Source organism: Delphinapterus leucas, chromosome 10, assembly GCF_059928025.1.
Source record: "Delphinapterus leucas isolate spDelLeu-1000000601 "Yukka" chromosome 10, BTC_Dleu_Yukka2, whole genome shotgun sequence".
NCBI classification, from domain to species: Eukaryota; Metazoa; Chordata; class Mammalia; order Artiodactyla; family Monodontidae; genus Delphinapterus; species Delphinapterus leucas.
Window position 1 is genome coordinate 19,508,231 of NC_143138.1, and position 27,682 is coordinate 19,535,912.

A 27,682-nucleotide genomic window follows, 5' to 3' on the forward strand; every position below is an offset into this window, starting at 1 on the left:
TTAAGCTTTTTATCATAAGTATGAACATATGTATAGGAAAATGCAGTATATATGAGGTTCGGTACTATCCACGGTTTCAGGCATCCACTGAAAGTCTTGGGATGTATCCCCCGAGGATGAGGGGAATTACTGTACACAAGGGTGTGTTGAAGGGTAATGATTACCACGTCAGCAACTAACTCTCAAATGGCTCAGGGGAAAATCAATACGTATACAGAGGCTCAAAAGGCAAATAGGATAAGTTATCGACAACTGGGGAAATTGGGTAAAAGGCATACAAGAATTATTTGTCTAATTTTTTCAATTTTTCTATCAGTTTTAAATTATTTCAAAATAAAAAGTTAACATAAGGAACTGGTTAAATGAATTATGGTACAGAAAAGTATGTAATGGTTTAAAATTATTCTGAAGATGTCTATTGATATGGACATGAACAGATATATGACTATATCTCTGATATGGTAAATGACAAAAAAGGCAAGTTTACAAAATAATGTGTAGTTTAAAAAAAGAGAGAAAGTGCTAATAAATGCAGAGAAAATGCCTGGCATGATTTAAAGCAAAATGTTAACATTGGTTATTTCTAAGATTTTTTTTTTATTTTTTACAATGAGTTTCTATTAGTTTTATAATTAGAAAAGACGAAATCTATTCTATGGGCAGTGAGGGAGGAGCAGAGCAAAGAGAGGAAAGCAAGCAACCAAATACCATTGTTTTGGTTTCCTGGTTAACATACCACATTCTGTTTATTGTTGTAGAAAGAGAATAAAATCAGGGCAATAATGACCACCAATGTGAGGTACACTTGGTTCTTACAGTTCTTATAACTTAATAAGCTGGTTTTCTCAGCTTTATGCATTAGTCTCTTATTAACTTGATTAGGGTAAGTCAAAGTCATTAAAATGTAGTCACCTCTGGATGTATCAGCAAATGATAATCCCAGAACCAACAAAACTCAGACCCCGAATGTGCAGGGCTTGCTGAGATACTGCCAGCCTGTGGGGGTCTGTCTGGCATCCTTTGGGTAACCTCCCTCTCTATCCTTTCACCAAACTGGACCAATGAGTCCAGCAGTCACCAAAGAGCAGGTTTTAGTAGGGAGAAAGAGAAACTCCAAAGATTCCCACATATGGAGATATAAAATAGATCACCAACCCTTGAAAAGGAATTTTTTGACAACATGATAAAAGGTAAAGTAATCCCTAACTGTCTTCATAAGTTAAAAGGGGGAGGTGTGTGTCCTCAGGACATTTCCAATGATGACATCAGTATTTGGATTAGGACCAATGCTGAGGGGAAGTATGTGTGTCCATTTAACATGCTATAAGTTAGTGATAGGAGCTTGAATGCCTCTACTAGAAAATCACTCTGCTCAGGATTGATTGTTCACACCATGAATTAGATTCTTGCTTCTCCTCTTTCCTGTCGACTTTCTATCAGGGTCAAGGAAGATGACAATCAAATATAAATGCTGTTTTTTTTCCTAGAGGGCCTGTTAAATTGGTGAATAAGGAAGTTGAAACTAATGACTAAAAGTGATTTATGGATGATGCTAGATTTCAGTTCTGTTGTTGTTTTTAACCATACTGATTTCCATACTGGATTGTCAAGACTCACTGGTAAATAATTTGATCCAATTCTGATGTCACGAGGGAATTTAACCATTTCTCTCAAAGGTAATATTTAAGAATCATCTTTGTCACAAAGTTTTATTTAGCTATAGGACTAGAAATAGTGTATAGGGTCAGAATGGGTTCAACTAATTTGAGGATGGTTAAAGGTGAGCCATCAGCTAGTCCTACCAAGAATACAGTAGGCAGAAAAATTGGAAGGATTATCTCAAGGCATACTTCTCAATAAATACTTCCTTCTTCTCACGGTGATGCAATTTTTATACAGCACACAGAGATAAGTGGTGGAAAATAAATGGCTCATCTTAGGTGCAACCTTTCTTTATAAGAACAAATAAGATTTAAATTTAAATGCTCTCAAATATTTTTCAAACTATCATTAATATAATGAAAATATTTCAATGATATTATTTAAATTATATATGTTCAAGTTGTGCTAGAGGAGACATATAACCCCAAATATTAATGTTTTATAAAGATATATAAATGACTCTTAAAATTACTATTTCAATATCTGTTAGGACCTTTGTTTGTCACCTATGAGAGAAAGTTAATGCCCAAGGAAGAAAAAAAAAAAAAATCAAACTTCTTACCTCTTTGTAGTTAACAGTCCTATCCTGAAGGTGAAGAAACTCCAGAGCTCTGTGACCTGAGAGAAATAAATACATAAATCAATTAAATTCAACTATAACTGAAAACAGAACTTCCTAGAGATCATTTTAAAAGGAAAATATATAATTTTGTGGTTGTAACTGTCAAGGAAGCGGGAAATGAAAGTTAACTTTGTACTAGTAATTTTCATTAGCTATAATTAGATTCAAACAATATTTATATTGTTATAATACAAATCAAAATTGCATGATGATTTAACGTTTCTGCTTAACTAGCTCTTATGACCTTGGGTAAATTACTTAACCTCTCCAGGCCTCGGTTCCCACCTATGTAAAATTAAGTAAATAATATCTACCTTACAGGTTAAGAGAATCACAGAAAATAAACGCTAAGTGAGGAGCTCATGGCTGACACATGGCAGGAACTCAATAAACAGAAGTTGTCATCACCATATTTTGCAGCCCACTGGGGTAGATAAACCCAAGTAGGAAATACAATACAGGGCCTAAACCATGGACTGAATCAGCATCCCTTAAGTGTTTCCTCATCACTGGACTACTTCAGAAGGACAAAAGTCTCAAAAAGCCACCTGCTCCACCCACACGCCCACACCCAAAAGATACGTGCACCCACACCCTGAATCTCCTTAGAATCAACGAACACTAATTATGAAGAGACATTCAGAGGTGATACCTTATTTCTACTGGAAGTCACATCCAATTTTTTTTTTAATTCATACAACAAAAATATAGCCACTACCATATTATAAGCATTTATACCATAAGAGAGACAAGGTCACAGCCCACAAATAACCTGTATATAGGATTCCAGTGATTTATAAACCCAAATCACTGAATGAGGCCAATTCTAATAATTAACTCACATAAATGTCAACCATCCACACAGGCCCTACATAAGAGGTGAAAACAAGAACCAGGATATTTATGAAATCCAAGTTATTAGTAAATAAGTGTTGTTTTAATCGCCTTTTATAGAAAAATACTCAGTGTGCGGATTAGGAGTTGCCTTTAATTACGTCCACATAAACATGTTTATTATTTTTTATTACATGTTTTATACTGAACATATATTAGATTAATATATATTAACATATTATTAGCACCTTTGTTTTGCAACTACTGAAGAAACATAATTATCTGATTTTTAAAAATTTTTAGATTTCATGTCTAATTTTTAAAATCCAAAGATTAAAAACTTGAATATTCCCACTTATATTTGTTCCTCTTTGGCCCACTGCTATAACTTCAGCAATTTCATTTTCAGAGAACTTAGATGTGCAAAATAAGTTAGAATTCATTAAGAAGTTCAGCCCCCTCATTTTGCAGAAGAAGAAGAGAGAGAGAAAGTGAATTGTTCAGAGTCACCCATGTAGTTTACAGCAGAGCTGGTACTAGAACCTAGGTCCAATTTCCTTTTCCACTGTCGCCTGACTCCCTTTTAGCAATAGATGTTCGGGTTTCTTAATAAATTTATTTTATTTATTTATTTTTGGCTGTATTGGGCCTTCGTTGCTGCGCGTGGGCTTTTCTCTAGTTGCCATGAGCTCAGGCTACTCTTCGTTGCGGCGCACAGGCTTCTCATCGCGGTGGCTTCTCTTGTTGCGGAGCACAGGCTCTAGGTGCGCAGGCTTCAATAGTTGTGGCTCGCGGGCTCTAGAGCGCAGGCTCAGTAGTTGTGGTGCACAGGCTTAGTTGCTCCGTGGCATGTGAGATCTTCCCAGACCAGGGCTCGAACCTGTGTCCCCTGCAATTGCAGGCAGATTCCTAACCACTGTGCCACCAGGGAAGCCCAGCAATAGATGTTTAATGGAAAGAACACTGGACCAACTGTCAGGATATGTAATTCTTGACCAGGTCACTAACAAGTGAGCTGTGAAAACTCCCTGGGATCAGTTTCCTCTGCTGTAAAATAAAGGAACTGGACTCAGTGACCTCTAGTGTCCTTTCAGATCATAGAATTCTGTGATAATATAGTTCTTGCCCAGCTGAGCTCAATATTCTAGGTCTGTTTTGCATTGATAAATTTTTATATTTTATTTGTAATCTTGCTCTGTTTTGAATCTTCCGGAAGTAGCATAACTATAAAATATTGTTATTGTTTTTATCTAAAGAGTTAAAAAACATTACAAATACATTTTGTCCAAGAAACAACTTTTTGTGTTACCATTTACCTCTATCCAGGTAACTCAGCCTTTGCCCCTGAGCTCATAGGCACTAGCTTGCTGTACCCCTGTGTTCCCCAAATCCTGCCATCATTCTGGGCATTTCTAGTGCCAGGGACCATTCCTTGCCCTCCCTAAAGCCAACCATCTTTAAAGCCACTTGACTCAGGGGACCCACTCCCGTGGCCACACATGGTCCTTTACATATACTTGGAAATGTAAAAACAAGCATAAATTCCTCACTCCTACCATATTCCACCCGTCTTTCTCCTCTCCCACTCTGTCAGTTCTTCTGCTTCATGGGAACCCCTAGTTTATCCAGTTCCTATTTCCCCACGCGGAGAAACAGCCAGGGACCCAATGACCAAGGAGGCTTCCTGTTCCTCCACGGACCTCACCCCAGTAGTCAATCCCCAATCCTGGACGACTCCATCTCTGGCTTTTTCTTCTCCACTGCCCCACAGCTCAGTGCAGCAGGGAAACTCATTATCAATACACGCGTTAGACTTTAAATCCCTTCCTTAACATTTCTGACAGATATACTGTCCTTAATACCATGACAAGGGGTCGGCACTTACCTATTTCTATGTGTGTTGAAATGCCACACGGTGAGCTTCTAGGGCAGAGGGAGCCCAGTGCAATCAGCACTCCTGACCAGAATCTGAAAGTAGACATGCTCTCATTACTCCCTGCTCCTATGGTGACGAGAAATGCTCAGAGCTGCGGCAGCACGGAGTCTGAAATCCTGGCCCAGACCCACTGCTCTCCCGCTGAGCAGGTCACTGACACGGGAAACCCAGCCTCATTTCAAAATAATATCATTTTCCAGTGAACTCAACTGTTTAACTACTGTTTAACTTCACCAGAACAGCAAACAAACTCCACCTGGGAAAGAAAAAAGCGATAAACTGAAATCTAAATGCCTCCAGGTGGTGCATTCCCATCTTCTGACCCCGCTTTCCCCTGGATTTCTTTTTAACATGAAATCTGGACGGAGACACAAGCAAAGTTGTCTCCAAATATTCTTCGCTTTCTTTAAAAAAAAAAAAAAGACTCACCTGTCTCTATTGATAATCAGTATATTGGACCACCTCACCTTACAAGAGCCGATTTCTCTTGCATCTTTCCACACGTACGTCTGGTTACCCTGTCTCCTTAGCCTCTGAAGCCACAAGGGCTGGGAAATCTTTTATGACGATCAGCTGGAACCAGCTTCTCTTTCAGTATCTGGCAACAAATTATGACACTTGTGTGGGATTGATTACACAACAGCAGCCACTCCTGGTCTTTTTATCTCTGGCTATTCTTATAGGGCTTATCCAGAGCTTGCTGCCTGGTCAGATTCCTGCAGCCCAAACAAAGATGCCAATACCACTGTCGGTGGGTGGGGAGTGGAGGGGCAAGTGGGGAGAGACAGATTTAGGACCAAGAAAGAAGGATTCAGAAAATGCTAGGTTCAGAATACACCTGACAAAGTATCCAATCTATAGCACTTAACCCATGGGAAACATTAGGTTTAACTCTTCATAGAAATGATGGTGATCTTAAAGCTCAAATTATGCATATTATACCTTAAAAACAAGAAAGGAGATTTTAAAAGAGTGGGAGGACACGGTATTCCTTCTCAGGTTAGCCAAATGGAAGAGAAGAATAGAAGATGGGATGATTTGAGACCCTTAGGTGTCTGCCAAGTTTCCTCTGTAACCCTAACTCTGCATCTGCAAAGCCCCAAGGAAAGGAATCCTAGAGCTCTCCCTCAACCCTGATGGCATGAGGCCCTTCTGCTCCTGTTTGTAGGTCAGAGGCCATAAGCTGATGTGTTTTGTTTGGCAAATAGGGTGTTTTATAAATTTAGGCCAACTTTTTTTTTTTTTAATGGGGAAAATCCACATAGAAACCTAGATTTCTAGCTCTCTTTAAAAAAGCAAAACAACAAACTGGCTACATGAACTGACATTCCCATGTGATGTGACCACCAGCTGAAGCTGAAGAGCCAGCAGTCTCCCCACCACAGACAGAGGTGCCCTCCCCACGTCCTCCAGCCCGCCCCACACACACGTGTACAGGTTGCCATGCCCCTCTGGCCATCAGAGGCCACGGAGTTTGCTCCCCTGTCATTCCGGGCTTTCCAAAGCCTGCAAGACAGGGGGAGGCAATTATAACTTAGGGCTCTGGTAAGCCCAGAAGACCCAGGAGTATTCAATGAATAACAGTAAAGGGCTGCAAAGGGTCGACAGGGAAAATGTAACACTGCCTGAAGACAATATCTAATCAGGTTTAATAAAGCAAACCTCTCCAAAAAGCACCAGAGAAAGAAATGGGTTCAGGGTTCAGTAACTAAGCCATATTAATGCCAAATTTCTCATTACATATATTTTTTGTGTTTAAGATTCAGAATGACTTGATTTTAGGTATGTAATAGAATGGGAGGGATTATTTGCTTAGGCAGTACAGTGTGATGGTTTTGAGATAGGGCCTTTGTAGGACAATGCTGCTTGTAACGAAGATATGACTTTTAAAGGAAAGTTAAAATGGAGCTGGCAATATTAAGAAAGCTACCTGACAAAGGTGTATGGAATTGTTTTTCTTCCTACCGCACGCCCTCTTTCCCTAATACAGGTGGCTTTGTTATAAAATAGACATCATGAGTCTACCATTTAGAGCTTTTCTGGAAATAGAGACACAAGCTGAGAAGTAAACATGCAGGTATATTAAGGAATGAGTGGGGAGATACAGGCTTGAGAGCCACAAGGCCTTAGGTTTCATTTGGGTCCCTGTTCCGCTACCTTCTATTAGGGTGACCTTGGGCAAGTTACTAAAAGTTTCGTTGCCTCAGTTTCCTTACTTATAAAATTATCCATAAAAATGGGGATAATAATAATGCCTACCATATAGGGTTGCCATGAAGATCAGATGAGTATATAGGTAACATGCTTAAAAGAGACTGGTATAGGGCTTCCCTGGTGGCGCAGTGTTTGAGAGTCCGCCTGCCGATGCAGGGGACACGGGTTCGTGCCCCGGTCCGGGAAGATCCCACATGCCGCTTCCCGTGAGCCATGGCCGCTGAGCCTGCACGTCCGGAGCCTGTGCTCCCAACGGAAGAGGCCACAACGGTGAGACGCCCGCATACCGCCAAAAAAAAAAAAAAAAAAGTGACTGGTATACAGTAAGTGTTTAATGAATGTTAACTATTATCATTCAAAAGAAATGTTCCCTTTCTAAAAGATGCACCTTAGACTTCTATCGAGTAACTATATTCCTTATTGAATTTAAAAATAAAAACTTTACACTCAGATATACAGCAATATACCTTTTATAACAGTTTAGATTGGTATATGAAGCCAACACAGGGTAGGGCTTTTGAAGTGAAGGTGGGTCTCCTTGTGCAGTTAAATGAGATACAATTTTGAGGTCCAGAAACTTTTGAGATAAAGCAGACAATTTCAGCTCACTTCTGCACAGTCTAATATGTTGCTGTCATCATAGTGCCCTTATAGTGAATGGAAGAGAGGATGGAGAAAGTGAGAATTAGAGGTAGAGGACAGGGGAAAGCCAAGGGGAGAGGAAGAAAGGTCCCTGTCACCTGGTGGTGGTCTTATCCTTTTAAGCCCTGATGAACACAACTGGCCAGCTCTGGGCGGGCCTAGAAGCAAGCCCGGAAGCAGGAGGGAATTTTTCCCACCCTCAATGGGAACTTGCAAAGAGCACAGAACAGTGAGTTGGGGAGAAGGGCAGGGGACATGGTGAATTTCCTAGGCCCTGGGCACTTTTGCCTTGGTTGGGGTGCTGGGGGGGAGGGTCCCTTCCTTCATAAAAATAAACTTTTAAAAAATCACATTTTACATCTGCATTGGTATAAAGGTTATTAATATTGAACGTAAAAGCTTATTTTTTTATTCTGATTTTATAAGAAGGTCAATATTTTTGTGTTCCCCTAAAAGTCCTATGGGCCCTAGGCAGAGTGGGCACCGTTTGAAATAGAACCCTGAAAAAATAATAAGTTAGAAAAAAAAGTAATTTTGGATCGAGAGAGGCAGTCACAGCAGACTTCACTTTTCTGGGACTTAGTTTTTGCTCAGCAGAATGGATTTCCCCAACCCTTAGAAATCAACTATCCGTAGAGCTCCCTCTGCAGGCCGTAGGTGGAAGCACACCAGCTCCCCAGTCCCGAATGTGATACCCAACCAGCTGTGGTCTCCATCAGGACTGCCTCTCACCTCCCAATTCCTTCAATAGAATACAGAACCCAAAAGTGAACCCACTCACACAAAAGATTAAACACTATTTAATTAAGTGCTATTCCCATTTCTGCCAAATGTGACGGACTCAAGATTGAGTGACAGTGACTCAGCAAAAACCAAAGTCAAAATATAAAGTACCGCCTCGGCCTTTTGCAAATAAAAATCTAGAAAAGGTAAAGAGCCCACAGGCTCTGCAAAAGCCAGCAAGAGACTCTCCAGTCAGGAGAGATACAGAAGGGGAGTTTTTTGAGACTAGTGATCCAATCAACGCCTAGAGTTAGGCTTCATTTGAACCCACAAATTCCGAGTATAGGCCTGCTATTTTTATTTTTATCCTCATTGAAGTTGAGGCTTCCTTGCTACTTGCAGGGTTTTAGGCCAAGTCTAATTGTGATTATACCTTGGTTGATGATTTTGACAAAATGGTCCCACTGACTAGTAGGTGTCCTAACTTTAGTCTTACTAGTTGTTTGAACCAGGGCAGCTAGCATGGCTTTGAACACTGCTGAATTTAACGTACTGAGTAATGCTGTACTGAGCATATGTTAAATCACAACAAACCTATGGGGTAGGTATTGTTCCATTCTACAAAGGAGAGGAAGGAGGTTAAATAAATTGTAGAAGGTTACACAGCTTGCCAACAACAGATTCTGAGCTTAGATCCAAGTCTGTTCGTCTCCAAAGGCGCTTATATCATGGGCACCCCTGCTTGCTCCCAGTTAATGGAGAGAACACTTAGACACACACTTAGAAAAGCATCCAGGCAGCAGAACGGTGGACCACACTGCACCCTCTCGGAGAACCCTCGCCCCAAATCCTGAGTGCACAGGAGCTATGGCAATAAAGAATCGTGATCACGTCCTTAGAAGCTGGGGCAGACACCAGCATATTCATGGGCCAAGCACAAATGCCGGTGGCGGGGCAATGCCGGTTTGGGGGAGTGGTGGAGAGAGGGAGCGGTTCTCTTGCAGCGGTTGAGGGGCTAAGGAAAAGTTAGACAAACGAGAGGGACAAAGATGACGGCACGGCAGTCCTCAGCTGTCTCTCCCAGCGACCCTTCCCAGGTCGCGCAGGAAGCCAAGCCGCCCGGCGCTCAGGGTTAAGGTCCAGACTGCGCGGAGATGCAGAGCGAAGAGCGCGGGGAGAGGGCGCTGCTTCGCATCTCGGCCACCTTCAGCCCGCGTCCGCCGCCACCCGGCGCGTCCCCGCCGCCGCCGCCTTGATCCCTGCACTCGGGTGCGCACGCTCGCTTGCCTGCTTCCTGCCGCCGCCGCCGCCGCCGCCGCCGCCGCCGCCTGGGCCATGGCGACCTGTTTTCGGCTGCGGAGCTGCCTGGCCCTGCACCTCCCGCGGACGCCTCCCAGCAGGGTCCTCCGCCCCCGCGCCGACTACCCGGTGGCCCGGATTCGCGGCTACGCCCGGGGCCCATTGGGCCTTTCCTCGGCCCTGCTGCGCACCGACGGCTTCGTGGGCGGCAGCTGGCTCTCGGCCGCCGCCACCTTCCCGGTGCACGACCCGGCCAGCGGCGCCGAGCTGGGCTTGGTGGCCGACTGCGGGGTACCCGAGGCCCGCGCCGCCGTGCGTGCCGCCTACGAGGCTTTCTGCAGCTGGAGGGGGGTCTCGGCCAAGGTGAGTGCGCGCCAGGTCCAGGGGGCGATCGGGCTTTGCCCTCTAGTGAAACCAGCTGTCACCTCCCCTCCCCAATGCTCCGGCATCCACCATGGGGACAGTCATGGTAACAAGAAAAGAGATGGCCAACAAATCCGTTTGGAGCGTCGGCTTTGTGCCAAGCCCTGTGCCGGCGCTAGGGAGCACAGCCCCAGCCTCAAGCCTCACAAGGTATCCAGTAGGTGAGGCAGAACACCAACATGCGATTACAAGCGAGCAGGCTGAGCAGGCCGGTGCGTGCGTGTGTGCATGTGTGTTGGGGGTGGAGGGCGGGAAGGGTCAGGGAAGGTGAGAGCACGAGTGACTTCAGAGCATCTTCAGTGGTCCACGAGGAGGCTGGTAGTGAGTGCCTCGGGCTCGAGTCACGAACTCGGCAGTGGAGAGAACTGGGGAAAAGAATCGAGCAGGGGAAGGGACCAGTCCAGGACCAGTCTCCAGGTTTGGGGCCTGATTAGAGAGCTCCATCTATTAACTGACATAGAGAATAGTGGAGAATTGGGGGTGCGGGATGGGGGCTGTTAGAGCATTTATTATGTGACACCGAGGAATCAGCCCAATGAAGTGACTGTCCACCCTGTCCCTCAGCATCCTCCCTCTGAAGAAAGATACAAATCCAGCAATAAGGTCCAAGTACCCTAGGGAGTCGTAGCTTTCATTCATCCATTAGATATTGTCTGGGCAACTGCTATGCCACGCACTGTGGGAGGTGCTTGCGATACAGCAATCAACAAAAAAGATTCCTGCCCTCTTGGAGTTCACTTGGGGGTGAGGGGTGGGAGGGGAGTTCTAACCTGTAAACAAAACATAGCTAAACAAATATGTTAGAAGTGATGGATGCTATGAGGGAAAAAAAGGTAGAGAAGGAGGGCTAAGAGGATCAGAGGCCAGAGAAAAGGGGCAAGATGCAAAATAAGTAGTGTGGGCAGGTGTATTGGTTTGCTAGGGCCGCCATAAGAGTATCACAGACTAGGTGGCTTAAACAATAGGAATTTCTGGTCTCAAAGCTCTGGAAGCTAGAAATCTGCTATCAAGGTGTGGGCAGGGTTGGTTTCTTCTGAGGCCCCTCTCTCTGGCTTGTAGATGGCCGTCGTCCCCCATCTTCACATGCTTCTGCCTCTGAACTTGTCAGTGTCCTAGTCTCTTCTTGTGAAGACACTAGTTATATTGGGTTAGGATCCACCCTAATGACCTCATTTAACCTTAAAAACCTCTTTCAGGCTTCCCTGGCGGCGCGATGGTTGAGAGTCCGCCTGCCAATGCAGGGGACGCGAGTTCGTGCCCCGGTCCGGGAAGATCCCACATGCTGCGGAGCGGCTGGGCCCATGAGCCATGGCCGCTGAGCCTGCGCGTCCGGAGCCTGTGCTCCGTAACGGGAGAGGCCACAACAGTGAGAGGCCCGCATGCCGCAAAAAACAAAAAAAACTCTTTCAAGACCCTATCTCCAAATGCAGTCACATTCTGAGGTACTGGGGGGTTATATGAATTGCGGAGGGGGACCCTATAACATCAGGGTAGGCCTCATTGAGGACATGAGATGCAAAGACCAAAGGAGGTGAGGGAATTCAGCTGGAGCAAAAATCCTGAGTCAGGGGCATGCCTGACACAGGTGTAGATCAGCAAGGAGGCCCGTGTGCTGAGGGGACTAACGTGGGGGGAGAGTCCTAGGAGGAGGGTGCTGGATCCAGTGGGCTGTGGAGCTATTTTAAGGACTGAGTGGGGTTTTACTGCGAGTGAGGCGGGGCTCCATTTCAAAGGGTTTCAGTCTATTCCCAGTGCTGAGAATAGACTGAAGGGGGGCCAATGGTGGAAGCCCAGAGGGCTAGGAGGCTGTGCCAGTGACTCCTGTGGGAGATGCTGATGGGCCTGCACTAGGGTGGGAGCCGTTCAGGCGGTGAGCAGTGTTCTGATCAAGGATATATTCTGAAGGTAGAGGCAACTGGATTCCCCGACAGATTATTACAGATGAGGTGTGAGAGAAAGACAGGATGGAATGATGACCCCAGGGCTTCTGGCCAGAGCCACTGGAAGGAAGGAGTAACTGTCCAGAGACGGGAAGGGGGTTAGAGGAGCAGCATTGGGGCGAGACATCGGAGCTCAGCTTTGGACACACTGAGTCTGAGATGTTGTTAGTCACCAAGTGAGGGTGTTAAGTAGGATGTTGGCTACGTGAGTCAGGAGAGGGAGGCCTGAGCTAGAGACAACACGCGTATGCACTTACAGCTGTGGGAATGGCGAGCTTACAGGAAGGGTGGGCATCGAGGCTGAGCCCTGGGCCCTCTGCTGTTGTTTTGGAGCCCCACCAGGGCCCGCAGCCTCAAGCCTGCCATGTAGGGGTGTTACAGTGCCCTGGCGCTCTTCCAGGTGCAGTCAGGTGGTCTTCCGTGGGGCTTCTTGAAAGGACCTTGGAGCGTCTTACTAAGGAAGTGGTGGGTTTGGCTTTCTAAGGAAGCTGGGTCCACCTCTGCAGCTTGGACGGTGGGGCGCAAACGCAGCTTGTAAGGCAGCTTTCTTGCCCCGAGGCCTCTGCTGCTCGCCCCGCTGCCCCCCAGCTATCTTCTGCTTTCCTCTCTAGGCCCACTCACGTCCCGCCATTCCTGGGGTCTGGCTCGTGTATCATGTCTGCCATGGCGTCCATTGGACCACACAGCCTTCCGTCAGTCTCCCCCGAACCCGTAGCGTGGCCCGTACCCTTGTCTCGCCCTTCCCCTTGACATCTTTTGCATTACTTCACGTCTTTTCACGCGTTTTATGACCTCCTTTCTCCACCTTGTGAACTCCTAGAGGAGTTCAGGGAAAGATGGTTACTGACGCGTTTACTGACCGCCTTATAAGCTGATGCATTACTTCCTTGTGGCCTGCTGTAACGAATCACCCCAAACTCAGGGACTTAAAACGCAACAACACAAACTTACTCTTACAGTTCTGGAGGTCAGAAGTCCAAAACGGGTTTGCAGGGCTGCATTCCTTCAGGAACTCTAGGGCTTTCCTTGCTTTTTCCAGCTCCTAGAAGCCGCCCGTAGTCTATGGTCTGTGGCCCCAGAGCACTCCAACCTCTCCTTCTGTATCACACCTCCCACACTGCCTCTGCCCCGCCTCTCTCCCTCTTATAGACATCCTTGTTGGTTACACTGGGCCCACCTGGGTAATTCAGGATCATCTCCTTACTGTAAGGTCCTTAACTTAATCACGTCGGTAGAATCCCTTCTGCCTTGTAAAGTAATATGTTCACAGGTTCCAGGGATTAGGCTGAGGCCCTCTTTGAGGGCTGTTGTTGCGCCTTCCACAGCTGAGTACTGTTCTTGGTGCTCCAGGTGCATTTTGTTTAGTCCTTTCAATGGCCCTCTGAGTTAGACAGTCGAGCCATGCTGTGCACGAGGAAACTGGCTTACAGAGGCTCCTGGTTATGTAACTTCACTGTCGCTCAAGTGGAGGGTCTGGGATTTGAGCCCCACGTTACTCCATCCACCACCAGCCTCCCCAGCGCCCTGTCTGAGGCCTGCACACTTACTCAGCTCCTTACAAAGGCTGGAGCCGCTTCCTGGGGCTGGCGCCACAGAGTACCACAGACTTGGTGGTTTAAACCACAGAAACGTGTCACCTCAGTTCCGGAGGCAAGAAGCCTGAAATCAAGGTGTCGGCAGGGTTGGTTCCTTCTGAGGGCTCCGAGGGAAGGAACGGTTCCAAGTCTCTCTCCTCGGCTTATAGACGGCCATCTTCTCCCTGTGTCTCTCTGTGTCATCTTCCCTCTGTGCGTGCTTCTGTCTTGTCCAAATTTCCCCTTTTTATAAGGACATCAGTCATAGTGGGTTAGGGCCCATCCCGATGACCTTGTCTTAACTGGATGACCTCTGTCAAGACCCCATCTCCCCATCTCTGAGGTGCTGGGAATTGGGACTCCAACACGCCATTTTTGGGCAGGTGCAACTAACCCGTAACACGGGCCGCGCACACTGAGGGCAATTTGTGGCCTCTGCTGGTTTCTGTGTTCAGACTGGACCCTGGGTTTTCTGCCAGCAAGCAGAATCTGCTTTTTATTCTTACCGTTCTCATGCTTTCCGTGTTCTTCTCTCATTCTCTCTCAGACTCTGTGTGGTGCTCTATTCCTTGCAGGCCATTTACTCATATTTCTTTTTTTTCTTTAATCCAGGCCTCCTAGATTTTAGTCTTTCCTTTCTTACCCAGAATAAGTCACAGCACACAGGCCCACAGTCATCAGATTCTTAACCAGTGTTGCACAGAGCGAGGGTGAAATTACTGCAGTAATACTGTTTTAAGAGCTGTCAATGCCTGTTCTCTGGGGGTTGGAGATTCAGAAGACTTCATCTCAATGACACCCTTGAGAGCTAAGATAACGAAGCTTATTAGCTTATCCAAAATAGGGAAGGGAAAGAACCCAGAGAAAGATGGTTAGTGGTGCTTACAGTCTCAGGCTCCCTGCTCATGAGTGGAATGAGAAAATAATTTAAATCTTAACACCTGCTGGATGGATTAGGATGACAGAATCACAAACAATGTTTGCTCGTTGCTGTGGGCAACCTTTCAGGCAGGTAGGAATAAACCAAAGATTCTCCTTTGCTTCGGATACACCTGTTTGGATGCAGGAAGCCAGAGCTCGGGGGCACATCTTCCTTCGGGGCACCTCTGTGTGGCCTGGTTGACCTGGATTCTCTGGGCCCTCTTTTTTTTTTTATGGTTTTATATGAGTTCCTTTTTAAAAATTTTTTTTTTTCTTTTTTTGCGGTACGCGGGCCTCTCACTGTTGTGGCCTCTCCCGTTGCGGAGCACAGGCTCCGGACGCGCAGGCTCAGCGGCCATGGCTCACGGGCCCAGCCACTCCACGGCATGTGGGATCTTCCCGGACCGGGGCACGAACCCGTGTCCCCTGCATCGGCAGGTGGACTCTCAACCACTGCGCCACCAGGGAAGCCCTAAAAAAAATTTTTTTAAGAAACCATTTCTTCCATAATATACTTAATAATCCAATTTATTCATTCATCCTTTTATCTTTGGAAATTTTAAAAAACTGATAAAATGTACATAACATAAAACTTACCATTTTAGCCATTTGCAAGTGTACCATTCAGTGGCATCAAGGGCATCCGCGGTGTTGTGCCTGGGCCCTCTTCTTAAGTGTGCAAAACCCCTTCAGATGCCTTACACACCCTGCAACCTCCACCCCAGTCTGTGGGACAAATTTAACTAGCCAGTGAGTCGTTAAAATAAAGAACTATACTTGAGGACATTGTGTTGAGTGAAATAAGTCAGTCATGGGACAAAGGCTGTATGATTCTACCTATATAAGGTACCTAGAGCAGTCCAATTCACAGAGGCAGAAAGTAGAATCGTGCTTGTCAGAGGCTGCGGGGAGTGGAGAGTTATTGTTTAACAGGTACAGAGTCTCCGTTCTGTAAGACGAAAAGCATTCTGGAGATGGATGGTGGTGACTGTTGTACAACACTGTGAATGTGCTTAATGCCACTGAACTGCATACTTAAAAATGATTAAGATGGCAAATTTTAGTGTATTTCACTGCAATTAAACATACCTTTTTTTTTAAAGGAACTATACCTTAGTGTGGTGAAATTCAAGTTATTCATATTTACCATAAATAATAACAGCTGTTCCACAGAACTTTTTTCTCTCTCACAATTTATGACTCCGCACACCTTGTTAGATGCAACTTGAAAATTGGATCTTTGTTATCACTTATCAAAGAAAGATCTGTACACCTGAAACAAATATAATGTGTGTCAATTATACCTCAATTTAAAAAAAAGGTCAATGTATGTCTCCCCAAGAATGAGACCACACAGCAAATATTTTAGGAAACTGAAGATTATTTAATAGTCTCTCTTACACTTGGCATTTTACTATTTTTCAATTCTTTTTCAGGAGAGGAGTTCTTTACTTCGGAAATGGTACGACTTAATGATACAAAATAAGGATGACCTTGCCAAGATAATCACAGCTGAAAGTGTAAGTTCAGACGCTAACTTACTACCTGAAGAAATTGTCCAGGAGTTCTTAGACCGAAGTGTGGGGAAGCCTCTAACTTCAGTGCTGTAGCTAAAGAAAACGTGAATTCCTTGCCTAACGATCAGATATCAGCTAATTCTTATTTTGGGCACAAAATTAAGTCAGGCACGCCTATTTAATAACATGCAAGAAATAGATTTTGAGTGGGACTGCGTGAATACTGCTTTTCCACCATTCCAGGTTTTTAGCATGTGATTGCTTTGATTGATTTTTCATGTTGTTTTTGTACATTTTCAAAGGTACCAGTTTTTTGGTTGCTCTAATAAATTACTTTCCACCGTTCACAACATTTAGAAGATGTTAGAAGGAAAAGAAATTGAAGAGGTAGTTCTAGGTGCCTCCTCCTAATTGTAAACATATTGAGAATGCAAATGATGACTGTGGCTCAGGGCGGTCTTGAAACTGTTAGGTGTCATTTCGGGGGCCTCCAAGAAGCCTGGTCCTTTATGTCTCAGTGCAGAAACAACAATTCAACGAGAGGCAAAGTGATAGATAAGAAGTGATTTAGGACTTCCCTGGTGGCGCAGTGGTTAAGAATCCGCCTGCCAATGCCGGGGACATGGGTTCGAGCCCTGGTCCGGGAAGATCCCACATGCCGCGAAGCAACTAACCCCGTGTGCCACAACTACTGAGCCTGCACTCTAGAGCCCACGAACCACAACTACTGAGCCCCCGTGCCACAACTACTGAAGCCCGTGTGCATAGAGCCTGTGCTCTGCAACAGGAGAAGCCACCGCAATGAGAAGCCCATGCACCGCAACAAAGAGTAGCCCCCGCTCGCCTCAACTAGAGAAAGCCGGTGTGCAGCAGCAAAGACCCAGCACAACCATAAATAAATAAATATATAAATTTAGTTTTTTAAAAATGATTTATTAGAATAGGTTGCTCGTGAGGCTTACAAGCGGGCAGGCAAGCATTGCGCTGCCCCAAGTACTTAGTGGGTTACATTTTTATAATCAGAGGAAGAGAGGGGTGGAGGAGAAGACCTTCTTTGTCTTTCTTGAGTAGGTATCACGTTTCTGTCATCGGCTCCGCCTCCACTTTGGGTTTTTTGTCCCTACATGGTCAGGCCAGGACTGTCATGGCACTTTGGAAAAATTATTTCAGGTCTCACTACAATGAGGGTCTTTCACTTTGAAATGTCCTTTCCATAAATGATTTTTGTGTGTGCACAGAGCATGTGCTGGGGGTCATTAACTTGATGACACCACCGACAGGTTGTAGGTCTCATGCCACCATTGTTTTATTGTATTGGGGCATGTCTCATGCTTCTGTTGTATGATTTTGTTGCTAATCAAGTTAGCTTGATTTTGTTAAGCAAGCCAATCTGGCTTTGATGCTAAGCGACTTGTTCGGCTTTATGAGTCAAGCAAGCCCACATTGTTTCAGGATTTTCCCATTACTTTCTTGAGTGATCATTAACCTTACTGTGGTCTCCTAAAGTCCCCTCTCTATCCACAGTCCCCTAATGGGGTTTCTAAGCTATTTGATTATCCTACTCAATTCCTATCAGCCTGGCAGGCTTCCTTCCATCACCATTTGTGATTCTGCTTTCTAAGACTCACACTGAGGTTAGTGTTGACTTAAAATATATTCACAACCTAAAAGTTGAGAGTTTTGTTTTATTCGGCGGGAATTTCTAGGACCTCAAGCCCGGGAGGCAGCATCTCAAGTAACCCTGAGAGAACTGCTCTGAGGAGGTGAAGTGCAGAGCCAGGTTATACAGAAGTTTTGCAACAAAGAGCAGGTAGTCTGAATGTCAAAGGATTATTGTAAAGAAAACCAGATCCCAAGTTAAGGAATTTAGTGCTTTCCTTTGTATGGGAAGATGCAAGATTCTGGGCTCACTGAAATCATTCCTTTGATATGCACCTCAGCTCTCTGGGGCCAGTATCCTGTGTTTTCACATCCTGAGTTCACTCAGGGCTCACCAGCTCACATTGGGGCTGCAAATCGCTGATGACTGTGACATCCTTTGTTTACTGATGTGGCAGGAAATATTCCATTTCTCATTAGAAATTTCTCAACTACCCTGTGGGTTTTGTAACGGGAGACTTTCCTGCTCTGCTTGCATCCTTGAAGAATTTAGAAACTCAGAATCATGCTTTCGTTATTAGAAGGTAATGAGTGTGTCCTTTTCTGATTTAATTTAGGGAAAGCCACTAAAGGAGGCACAGGGAGAAATTCTCTATTCTGCAAATTTCCTGGAGTGGTTTTCAGAGGAAGCCCGCCGCGTTTACGGAGACATTATCTACACCCCAGCAAAAGAAAAACGGGCCCTGGTCCTCAAGCAGCCCCTCGGTGTGGCCGCAGTCATCACTCCAGTATGTGGCAGGATCTGCAAGATCCTAGGGGAGGAGGTTGAGTGGGGTTTGAGCAGGTGTGCTCATCCTGTTAGCTCTGTCACCTGTTCTTGGCTTCCGGATGCCATTGCTGCATGTGGAGGTGTGTTTCCTGGTCCTCTGTGATAGGTGTGAGATGTGTGGTGGTGGCCAGGGGGCACTTCTAATGCCTGCAGAAGGGGACTGACCCCCTGGAGGACCCAGGGGCTCCTCTAACTTAGCATAAAGGCTTCTTCTTGGCATTGCCTAGTACATCTAAAAAGATCTTTGGTATTTATCATTTTTTAAAAAGACTTAAGATTTGACAATTTTTAAATGTGCTATAGTTTTCAGAAAATTTTATGCTTAATTTATGGTTATCATCAACAGCAAAGTATTTATGTATCTACCAGCAGGCACTGGGCCAGGTTCTGAAAGTAAAAAGGCTAAAAAATAAGATATTGTGTCTGCCTGGATAGGGTTGCAGTATACTTGTGGGGCACCCAGCTTTCTCTACATGAACTGCCTTTCTTGGGTCCACCTTCTAGATCCCATATTAACTTCTCTACAGTGTCTGCCAGCTGGTCTCAAGACTGCGTATCTTTCCCCGCTCACCATAGTTACAGAGAACTGCCTCCCTCACTGCCTAGACTGACCAGGTTTGACTCAGAGCCGACTCTCCACTAGCTGTGTGACCTTGAGCAAATTACTTAACTGCTCTGTCTCACTTTGTCCAAACCCGCAAATGAGGAGAAAAATACCAACCTCATTGGGTTGTGATGAGGATTTAATTAATTATAGTTTAAAAGTGCTTAGAACAGTGCCTGGGACAGAATAAGCACTATATGAGTTTTTGCTGAAATAAAACATTGTTACTATAGATACACAGATGTGTACAGAGAGCTATCTATAAATATATAGAGAGGAAAGTAATATATCATCTACCATTTTCAAAATCACCTTTGCTAATATTTTCCCCCCACAGGGTCAGCAAACTATGCCCTCAGGCCAAATCCAGCCTGCTGCCTGTGTTTGTAAATAAAGTTTTATTGGGACAGAGCCACGCCTATTCATATACATACTGTATTGTCTGTGGTCTTGAGTCCTTGTGACAGAAACTGGACATCCCACAACGCCTAAAATTTTTACTACTCGGCTCCTTACAGAGAAAGTTGGCTGTCCCCAGTGTAGATGATTTTGTACTGTTTTAAACACTGACGATGTTTCCTGTCTCTACGAGCCTTTGTCTCCCCAGTCCCTGCAGTCAGCAGGTACCAGGTGTTCTGAGAGCTCATCTGTGCAAGAACAGCTCTGCCAGGCAGTTGTGCACTGGAATTTGCTGGCTGACTTCCCAACCTGCCTGCCTTTGGACCAGGGGGCAGTCCTTCCTCTCACTTACCTCCTCTCTCTTCTGATCCAGTGGAATTTCCCCAGCGCCATGATCACGAGGAAGGTGGGGGCCGCCCTGGCCGCAGGCTGCACGGTAGTGGTGAAACCTGCCGAGGACACGCCCTTCTCTGCCCTGGCCTTGGCCGTGGTGAGCCTCTCTGCACAGAGTCCAAAAAAAGGATGTTATCTGGGATGGAAGGAAAGACTTTCGAAACCTTCTTTGCCTGCGTCTCCTGTTTGATGGTGTTGTGTTTTAATTCACTAGCCATTATTTTAACCCAGATGATGTTCTTTATAGAAAAAATAACAGATGGGGGAGTTTTCTGTCATCTGTAGGCAATGTATTGTTTAGCCTACCCTAAAAATGATATCTAGCCATCATTTTTATTAAGTCATAGTAATGTAACTAAAATATGGGCGTTTCTCAGATTCAGGGACCTCTTATTTACCGTTCCCTTCTCCAGCTCAATCTGCGTCATATCTTGTTCTTCTGTTTAAAACCCTCTAATAGCTTCTCATGTCTCTTAGAGTAAAATTCAGGCTTCCTGCAGTGGCCTTCACTTTTTAAAAATTGGGAATGTTTGATGAGTTTCTCCTGTTGTACACATTCCCCTTCATCCTTTTCTGTCCCTTACAATTTATCTTTTGAAGAAGCGAGACATTTGACTGGTAGAGTTCCCCATAGTCTGGGGCTTTGCAGATGGCACACCATGCACTGGGTTCCTCTGTCTGCTGCACTTTCCACAGATTGGCAGCTGCATCCAGACGCTTCCTCAGATTTGGGTTCGATCCCATTTTGTGTCCTTTTGTCAGGAGGCGAGTAATGTCTGGGTGTCTCCGTTTTCATATTTGCAGACATTGCTGTGCAATGCCACTCAGTCTGTTAATTCATTAGGAGTGCAAAAATGGTTGATATTTGAATTCTTTCCTTTTTCTTTCATTTATTCACCAGACCACTTCTATAAATCAAAGCTACCCATCATCTCCTGTGTGGTTACCCAATGGTAAATTCCCACAGGAAAGACAATATGTTTGATTCTTTCTTTTTATTTACAGTTTTCCAAATTAATGCATCTATTCCTGTCATCTGCCTAAGGCTCCCAATTAGTTTGTTAGTAGCATTATGTGCTAGTAGATTTTAACGTATTTGATGAGTTTCAGTTTGCTGTGGTTATTATCCTTGATGAAGCTCAGATTGCCCCCATTTTTGGCCAATGGCAGCCTCTTCGAGTTGTCTCTTTTATCTTTTAACATAACTCTTAGTTTTTGAGACCTTCCTTGCTAGTATGACAAGATATTTTAGACTTATTATATATATTTCTTGCCTCAGACCTGGGATTAACCATTTTTGCAGAAAGCCCTTATTTCTTCTGGTAGGAAATTCTATTTTAAGACTACATTTGGGGCACTAGGGGTGGTCATTGCTACTAGTTGGTCATTGTTTCTAGGCCTTTTAGTGTCAGGGCTAGGAAATATACATATATGTATTCTCTCTCTCACACACACACACACAATAAAATAGTGCTTAAATTCATACAGAAACTTCCAACAACACATTCATATTAATATCACATTAGCACTATTAAGAATCTTATTTCAGTTCCAAATATATTCTGTCCCTAAAGTCAGCCTAGTTTTTTTTTTTTTGCCATTACTTTTTAGATTAAAACATCTATTTATTTCTCTTTTCTGTTTTTCCAGTTTGGTCATTTGCTGCCACGTTTGCTGTTTCTCTTTACAGCTTGCAGACCAGGCTGGAATTCCTCCGGGTGTATACAACGTTATTCCCTGCTCTCAAAAGAAGGCCAAGGAAGTAGGGGAAGCACTTTGCACGGATCCCCTAGTGTCTAAAATTTCCTTTACTGGTTCAACAGCCACTGGAAAGGTATGTGACTCAAGTCTCAAAAAACCAAATGGCATTCTAATATCTTGTCTTTATAGAGTATCAAAATACTATTTCATCTTGATCACTATTTGTAGGAAGATTTCTGGCAGTGTTAAAAGCTCTGTCCCATAATGTAACGTACAGTCATTTTCTGGAGATATCTGGATGCTGTTCCTTATTGTGACATGACCTAGGTTTCTATTTGACAAAACTGAAAGTTTAGGGGTAGACAAGGTTCCCATTATTTGTTGCATGTGAAGTAGCTGAAAGTTGTCCATAACTTTGGAATTCCCATAACTCTGGAATGCATGTTTCTTTCATAATCTAGAATTAAAGAAATGGATGTCTTAGAATTGAACAAAAATTGTGTTTAGTATAAAGGTGCTTACAGAAATAGAAAGGTCTTTTTTTTTTTTCATTTTTTCCCCCCCTCATATGTTGAAAAGTTCTTTCCCGAAAACTTCATTTGTGTGCCTGTGAGTGCATTTTTACTTATCCTTTTAAATGTTCAAAAGAGAAGAAAAGCAGAGGAGAACAAAAGTTCTTATTTATGGTGTTTCTCTCCAGATAGTATACTTTTTTCTGCTAGTATTTATATATACACACACACACACTCATGCTAGAGACGTACATAAACATATACCAGATAAAAATAATATAAATCTAATCTGAAAGTTTTGGTGAAACTGGTCATTTTTTGACACCATGAGAAACGGGAGAGAATAAAGCAATTTTAGTAGCTCCCAACCATAACCACATTTGTCATGCCATAAACGCACACTTGGGAAGCCTGCCATTCATTCCAGAAGCAGGAATTTTTAGATCCGTAAACTGCTACCACCCTGATCAATGGATCTTGCAGAGCAAACTTACTCTCAGAGGGTTTCAAGATATCAATAGTTAGAGAAAAAGAGAGAGGCCTGGGAAAAAGGTGGTAAACCTTTGCCATTGAAGCCAGAGAAATTCTCAGATGCTGGACAAAGGCCAGCCACTCATTACTCAACCTCGCTTTGCTCAGTGAACTATCCCCATTGGATAGACCCCGAAGGAAAATGTCGACCATGTTCCTGCCAAGCCCAACTGTGCCTCTTAAATTATTTACGCAGGACAGTGATTCACTTCAAGTGGTTTAAAGGGAAGAGTGATAGGAATCACTGATAAAGGAATAGCCAGGGGCCTCTTCTGAGCTGATCTTTGCAGAGGATCAGTGGCTGAGCTCCTGATCTTGCAACATAGAATCTTGCCTCTACTGAACCCCATTCCGTCAGCCTGTTCTGGAGATGCTGCCCTGCCCTCACTCCTTCCAGGGGGACCACCCCTCCTGGGGCCTGCTGCGGGGACAGCAGCCATGCTTTATAGCACATGATACCTCATCTGTTCCCCCACAGAGAATTCAACCATGAGTGGTCATTTGACCCGAGGAAAACAGATTCATAGGCTGGCCAGTGACCTAGGACGAGTGACCTGGCCATAGAGAGATGAGCTGGGCACTCACGTTCCCTTTCTAGGGCTTTGAAAGCTGAGATCCTGAGAAGGTCAGCAGGGGGAACTGGAGCAGAAAGGATTCCTTAAGACGTAGCAGGACTGCAGGCAGTGCCACAGGGGTCATGAAGGTCAGAGGCAGGTTCAAGCCCTCATCATGCGCACTGAGTAGCAAGAAGACGCAGTCAGAGGACACAGGTGGAGGCAAGCGACCCAAAAGCGAGCAGAGTCAGAAAAATCAGTGGCCTGGCAGAGAGCAGTTCTTAAAAATTCAGAAGGAAATAAAGAAATAGGTTTACTCACACCGGTCAGAATGGCCATCATTAAAAAGTCTACAGATAAATGCTGGAGAGGGTATGGAGAAAAGGGAACCCTCCTACACTGTTGGTAGGAGTGTAAACTGGTGCAGCCACTATGGAAAACAGTATGAAGGTTCCTCAAAAAACTATGATCCAATAGAGTTGCCATATGATCCAACAATCTCACTCCTGGGCATATATCCAGACAAAACTATAATTCGGAAAGATAACATGCACCCCTATGTCCATAGCAGTACTATTTACAGTAGCCAAGACATGGAAGTAACCTAAATGTCCATCAACAGATAAACGGATAAAGAAGGTGTGGTGTGGTATGTATATACAGTGGAATACTACTCAGTCATAAAAAAGAATGAAATAATGCCATTTGCAGCAATATGGTTGGACCTAGAGATCATCATACTAAGTGAAGTCAGAAAGATAAAGACAAATACCATATGACATTGCTTACACGTGGAATCTAAAAGATGAACTTATCTACGAAACAGAAACAGACCCACAGACATAGAGAACAGACTTGTGGTTGCCAAGGGGGAGGGGGGCTGAGGGAGGGATGGAGTGGGAGGTTGGGATTAGCAGATGCAAACTATTATATATAGACTGGATAAACAATAAGGTCCTCCTGCATAGCACAGGGAACTATTCAGTATCCTGTGATAAACCATGATGAAAAAGTATATACACACACATACACATAAATATGTATATATAACTGGATCACTTTGCTGTACAGCAGAAACAAATAACGTTGTAAATCAACTATACATCAATAAAATAAATTTTAAAAAAAAATAGGTTTAATCTTAAAACTTGTACTACTTTGTTGAATAGTAACATTTCATTGAGAAGACCGTTTTTACTAGTTCATTGCTGGAATCTTAACATCTGGGCATATAGAGAAGTACCAGCACTGAAGCAATTTTCCAGCTTTTCTGAATTTTGACTAAGAGACCTATCATAAAACCCACAGCTGTGTATCACAGGGACCAGTCCTGGAGTGACCTTGGGCTTGTGACCACTGTTCGTTTCACTTGAACCATCCAAGTGGGTCCACCGTTCTCATAGCTGTGGTTGGATAAAGACCTACTATCGTGTAATAAAGCAAACATCCCTGGGCAGCTTTCCTAGGCCGTAAGAATCTCTTCCTGGATATTTAAAGCCTAATAGTTATATGTATCAAAAAGCCTTACAGGGGCTTCCCTGGTGGCGCAGTGGTTGAGAGTCCGCCTGCCAATGCAGGGGACACGGGTTTGTGCCCCGGTCCTGGAAGATTCCACATGCCGCGGAGCGGCTGGGCCCGTGAGCCATGGCCGCTGAGCCTGCGCGTCCGGAGCCTGTGCTCTGCAACGGGAGAGGCCACGACAGTGAGAGGCCCGCGTACCGCAAAAAAAACACAAACAAACAAACAAAAGCCTTACAGTTGTGCATTGAGCTAGTGATTCTACTTCTATTTATACTGAGGGAGTAACTGCAGTGTTGTTTTAATAGCAAGGAATTGGAAGCAACTTAAATTTCCAACAGATGGGGGCTGAATAAATAAATGAATGAGTAGCTCTGCAGTGGAATACTAGGCAAGCAGCTAAAGGATGTTCTAGAAACACACGCTGATATGGGTGTGTTTAAAGTGTTGTGAGCATGTTATGATGTTCCAGATATATGACTAATTGGGAAGATAAAGCAGGTTATAAAGCTGTGTAACTCTACCATCCTGTTTTCTTTTAAAAAAAAAAAAAAAAAAAAAGGCAGATGTCCCTGGTGTGTGTAGCCAAATTCTGGACGGATATACCTTAAGATTTTATCAGTGGTAAGCTATGGGTTATGGGGTTATGGGTGATTTTATTAGCATATCTCTATAATACGATAATTTTATAATTTTTATCATAATTTTTTATGTTTATCATAACAAATTTATCATAATTTTTAATAGGTCATACATTGACATGGTTCAAAAACCGGGACAGTATAAACATGGTTATATTCAGAGGTTTCACCCTCACCCCTATCCCTGATTTCCTCCCTTTTATAAATAATTTTTAGTTTTTTTATCTTCCTTGTGTTTCTTTACCAAATACAAGCAAATATGAATACATATAGATTCTTATTTTCCCCTTTTCTTATGCAAACTGTCATCTCGTGTACACGACTGTGCACCTGGCTTTTTCCACTACTGGGCAATTTTTTGAAACAAAGGCTTACCGGGCCATGTAGTTGATCCGGTGCTCACAGCATCCTCTCATCTGCTCCCAGGTCCTGTTGCATCATGCAGCAAACTCTGTGAAAAGGGTGTCCATGGAGCTGGGCGGCCATGCCCCATTCATCGTGTTTGACAGTGCCAATGTTGACCAGGCTGTCGCTGGGGCCATGGCATCTAAATTTAGGAACTCTGGACAGGTGAGTCCCAGGGCATTTTTCTGGGTTGTGTATTTTACAGATCCTACCCCCTTCCTCACCTCCTAGGACGACACTCCCCTCATTCTTTGTCCACGCCCTCTTTCATCAGGTGTTTAGTTAAGTGCCCCCTCTTTGCTTGGGACTCTGCTAGGCTCAGAGGGTCCAAAGAGAAATAAGGTATTATCCCTGGCTTCAAGGCATTTCCTGAACAGCAGATGCCTTTTAATCAAATCATTCTCTCATCTCATCGTTCATCTCCTCTTTGAATCTGGTTATTTTCATAGTTTTACCTCACTGGGCTTTTCTCTGCTGAACAGGTTTAAACATCTCCTCAGACACAAAATAGCCTGAACACCTAGGGTCTGAGGCCCACAGTCTTAAGGAAAAGAAGGGAGGAAAATGTTGAGATGGAGCCTTTAAAAACTCAAAACCCTGCTGCCTGGATCTCATTCTTCCCGAGATGGAGGGGGCATGACAGGCACCCACTACAGGGCTGCACACACTACAGTGGCCCAAGGAGGGTCCAGGTTGTCCTTGGGAGAGTGGTGGCCTGAGCTCACCCCTTGTAGGGAATCCTGGAGCATTAGATCTAGCAGGGAACTTCCCAGGTATCTGACACAAACCTTGCATTTTACAGCTGAAGACATGAAACTCTAGAAAGACTAATTGACTTGAAGTCATACATCCTTGGGTTCAGGATCTGGGACTGTGAACCTAGGGCCCAGTCTCCCAACTTCTATCCAAGCTGTTGCCAGGATCCTGGCTTCTTATACAATATTCTTAAGCACTTTGTCTTGGAATACCATCACTAAGCAGTTTTAAATGCATTCCAGAAATGGAATGATAACTCCTGAAAGGTTATCTGGGGGAAAAAAAGGTGAAATGTTGTACAATATTCCATATTAAATAGCTTTCATCCTTGTTTTGGCCTTTGGTAATTAATTTTTCTCCTTTCACATAACCTAATAAGCTTCGTTGTTTCGGAAACAGGTATGTTTCCTTTTAGAAACACAAAATGGCAAGGTATGTAACCTTCAGAGTTACACTTATAAAGTTACAACTTTGGGGTGTATTGCTTTAAGCCAATAAATAGGATACAAAATTATCTATAGGCTTGTTTCTATTAGAAAAATACACGATTAAGAAAAAAGACAAAAAAAAAAAACAACGAAAAAGCCAAGAAGAAAACGTATCAAGGGTAACTACATTTCCTGTAATGTGTTTATATTACATAATTTTTAAATATTAGGTCTAATTAGAAAAAATAATAAGCAAAGGGGTTTTCAATAATTTAGGCTGACACGGAAGAATGGTCTTGCGTCCATTTTCAAAATCTCGGATTCCGCCAAGCAATTGAAAGGTTTAATAAGCTAGTGGATGTAAGTTAGCCTTTGAATCCCTTTCCTTCTAGCTCTGCTGTCACTGCAGCATCACTGTCTCAGGGAGTTAGTTTCTTGCGTTGGTTTTATTCTTTCCAATAGGAGCCGTTCGAAAAAACTTGGGTTAGGTGGCTTTTTGGTTTTT

The 27,682-nt window shown here is 44.1% G+C and overlaps 2 protein-coding genes across 7 annotated transcripts in view; one reads left to right on the forward strand and one right to left on the reverse strand.

Annotated features, from left to right (window-relative positions):
* GPLD1 (glycosylphosphatidylinositol specific phospholipase D1) overlaps positions 1 to 27,682 on the reverse strand; it is an 85,853-nt gene that overhangs the window by 45,527 nt on the left and 12,644 nt on the right. The window contains exons 3-4 of the mRNA XM_089918415.1: positions 5,004 to 26,039; positions 2,225 to 2,280 (exon numbers count right to left, since the gene is read on the reverse strand). Coding sequence (XP_089774541.1) covers positions 2,225 to 2,280; positions 5,004 to 5,100 — 153 coding nt within the window. The 5' untranslated portion in view covers positions 5,101 to 26,039. The remainder of the gene's footprint in view (positions 1 to 2,224; positions 2,281 to 5,003; positions 26,040 to 27,682) is intronic.
* ALDH5A1 (aldehyde dehydrogenase 5 family member A1) overlaps positions 9,760 to 27,682 on the forward strand; it is a 33,034-nt gene continuing 15,111 nt past the window's right edge. The window contains exons 1-7 of one of the 6 annotated variants that reach the window (XM_089918412.1): positions 10,192 to 10,295; positions 11,552 to 11,797; positions 16,227 to 16,310; positions 18,524 to 18,694; positions 20,112 to 20,228; positions 21,822 to 21,965; positions 26,015 to 26,158. In XM_089918412.1, the coding sequence (XP_089774538.1) occupies positions 11,735 to 11,797; positions 16,227 to 16,310; positions 18,524 to 18,694; positions 20,112 to 20,228; positions 21,822 to 21,965; positions 26,015 to 26,158 (723 nt within the window). In that variant the 5' untranslated portion in view covers positions 10,192 to 10,295; positions 11,552 to 11,734. Of the gene's footprint in view, positions 10,296 to 11,140; positions 11,798 to 16,226; positions 16,311 to 18,523; positions 18,695 to 20,111; positions 20,229 to 21,821; positions 21,966 to 26,014; positions 26,159 to 27,682 lie in introns of those variants that run through there. The other 5 variants (XM_089918413.1, XM_022562338.3, XM_089918408.1 and 2 more) reach the window with 5 other exon arrangements.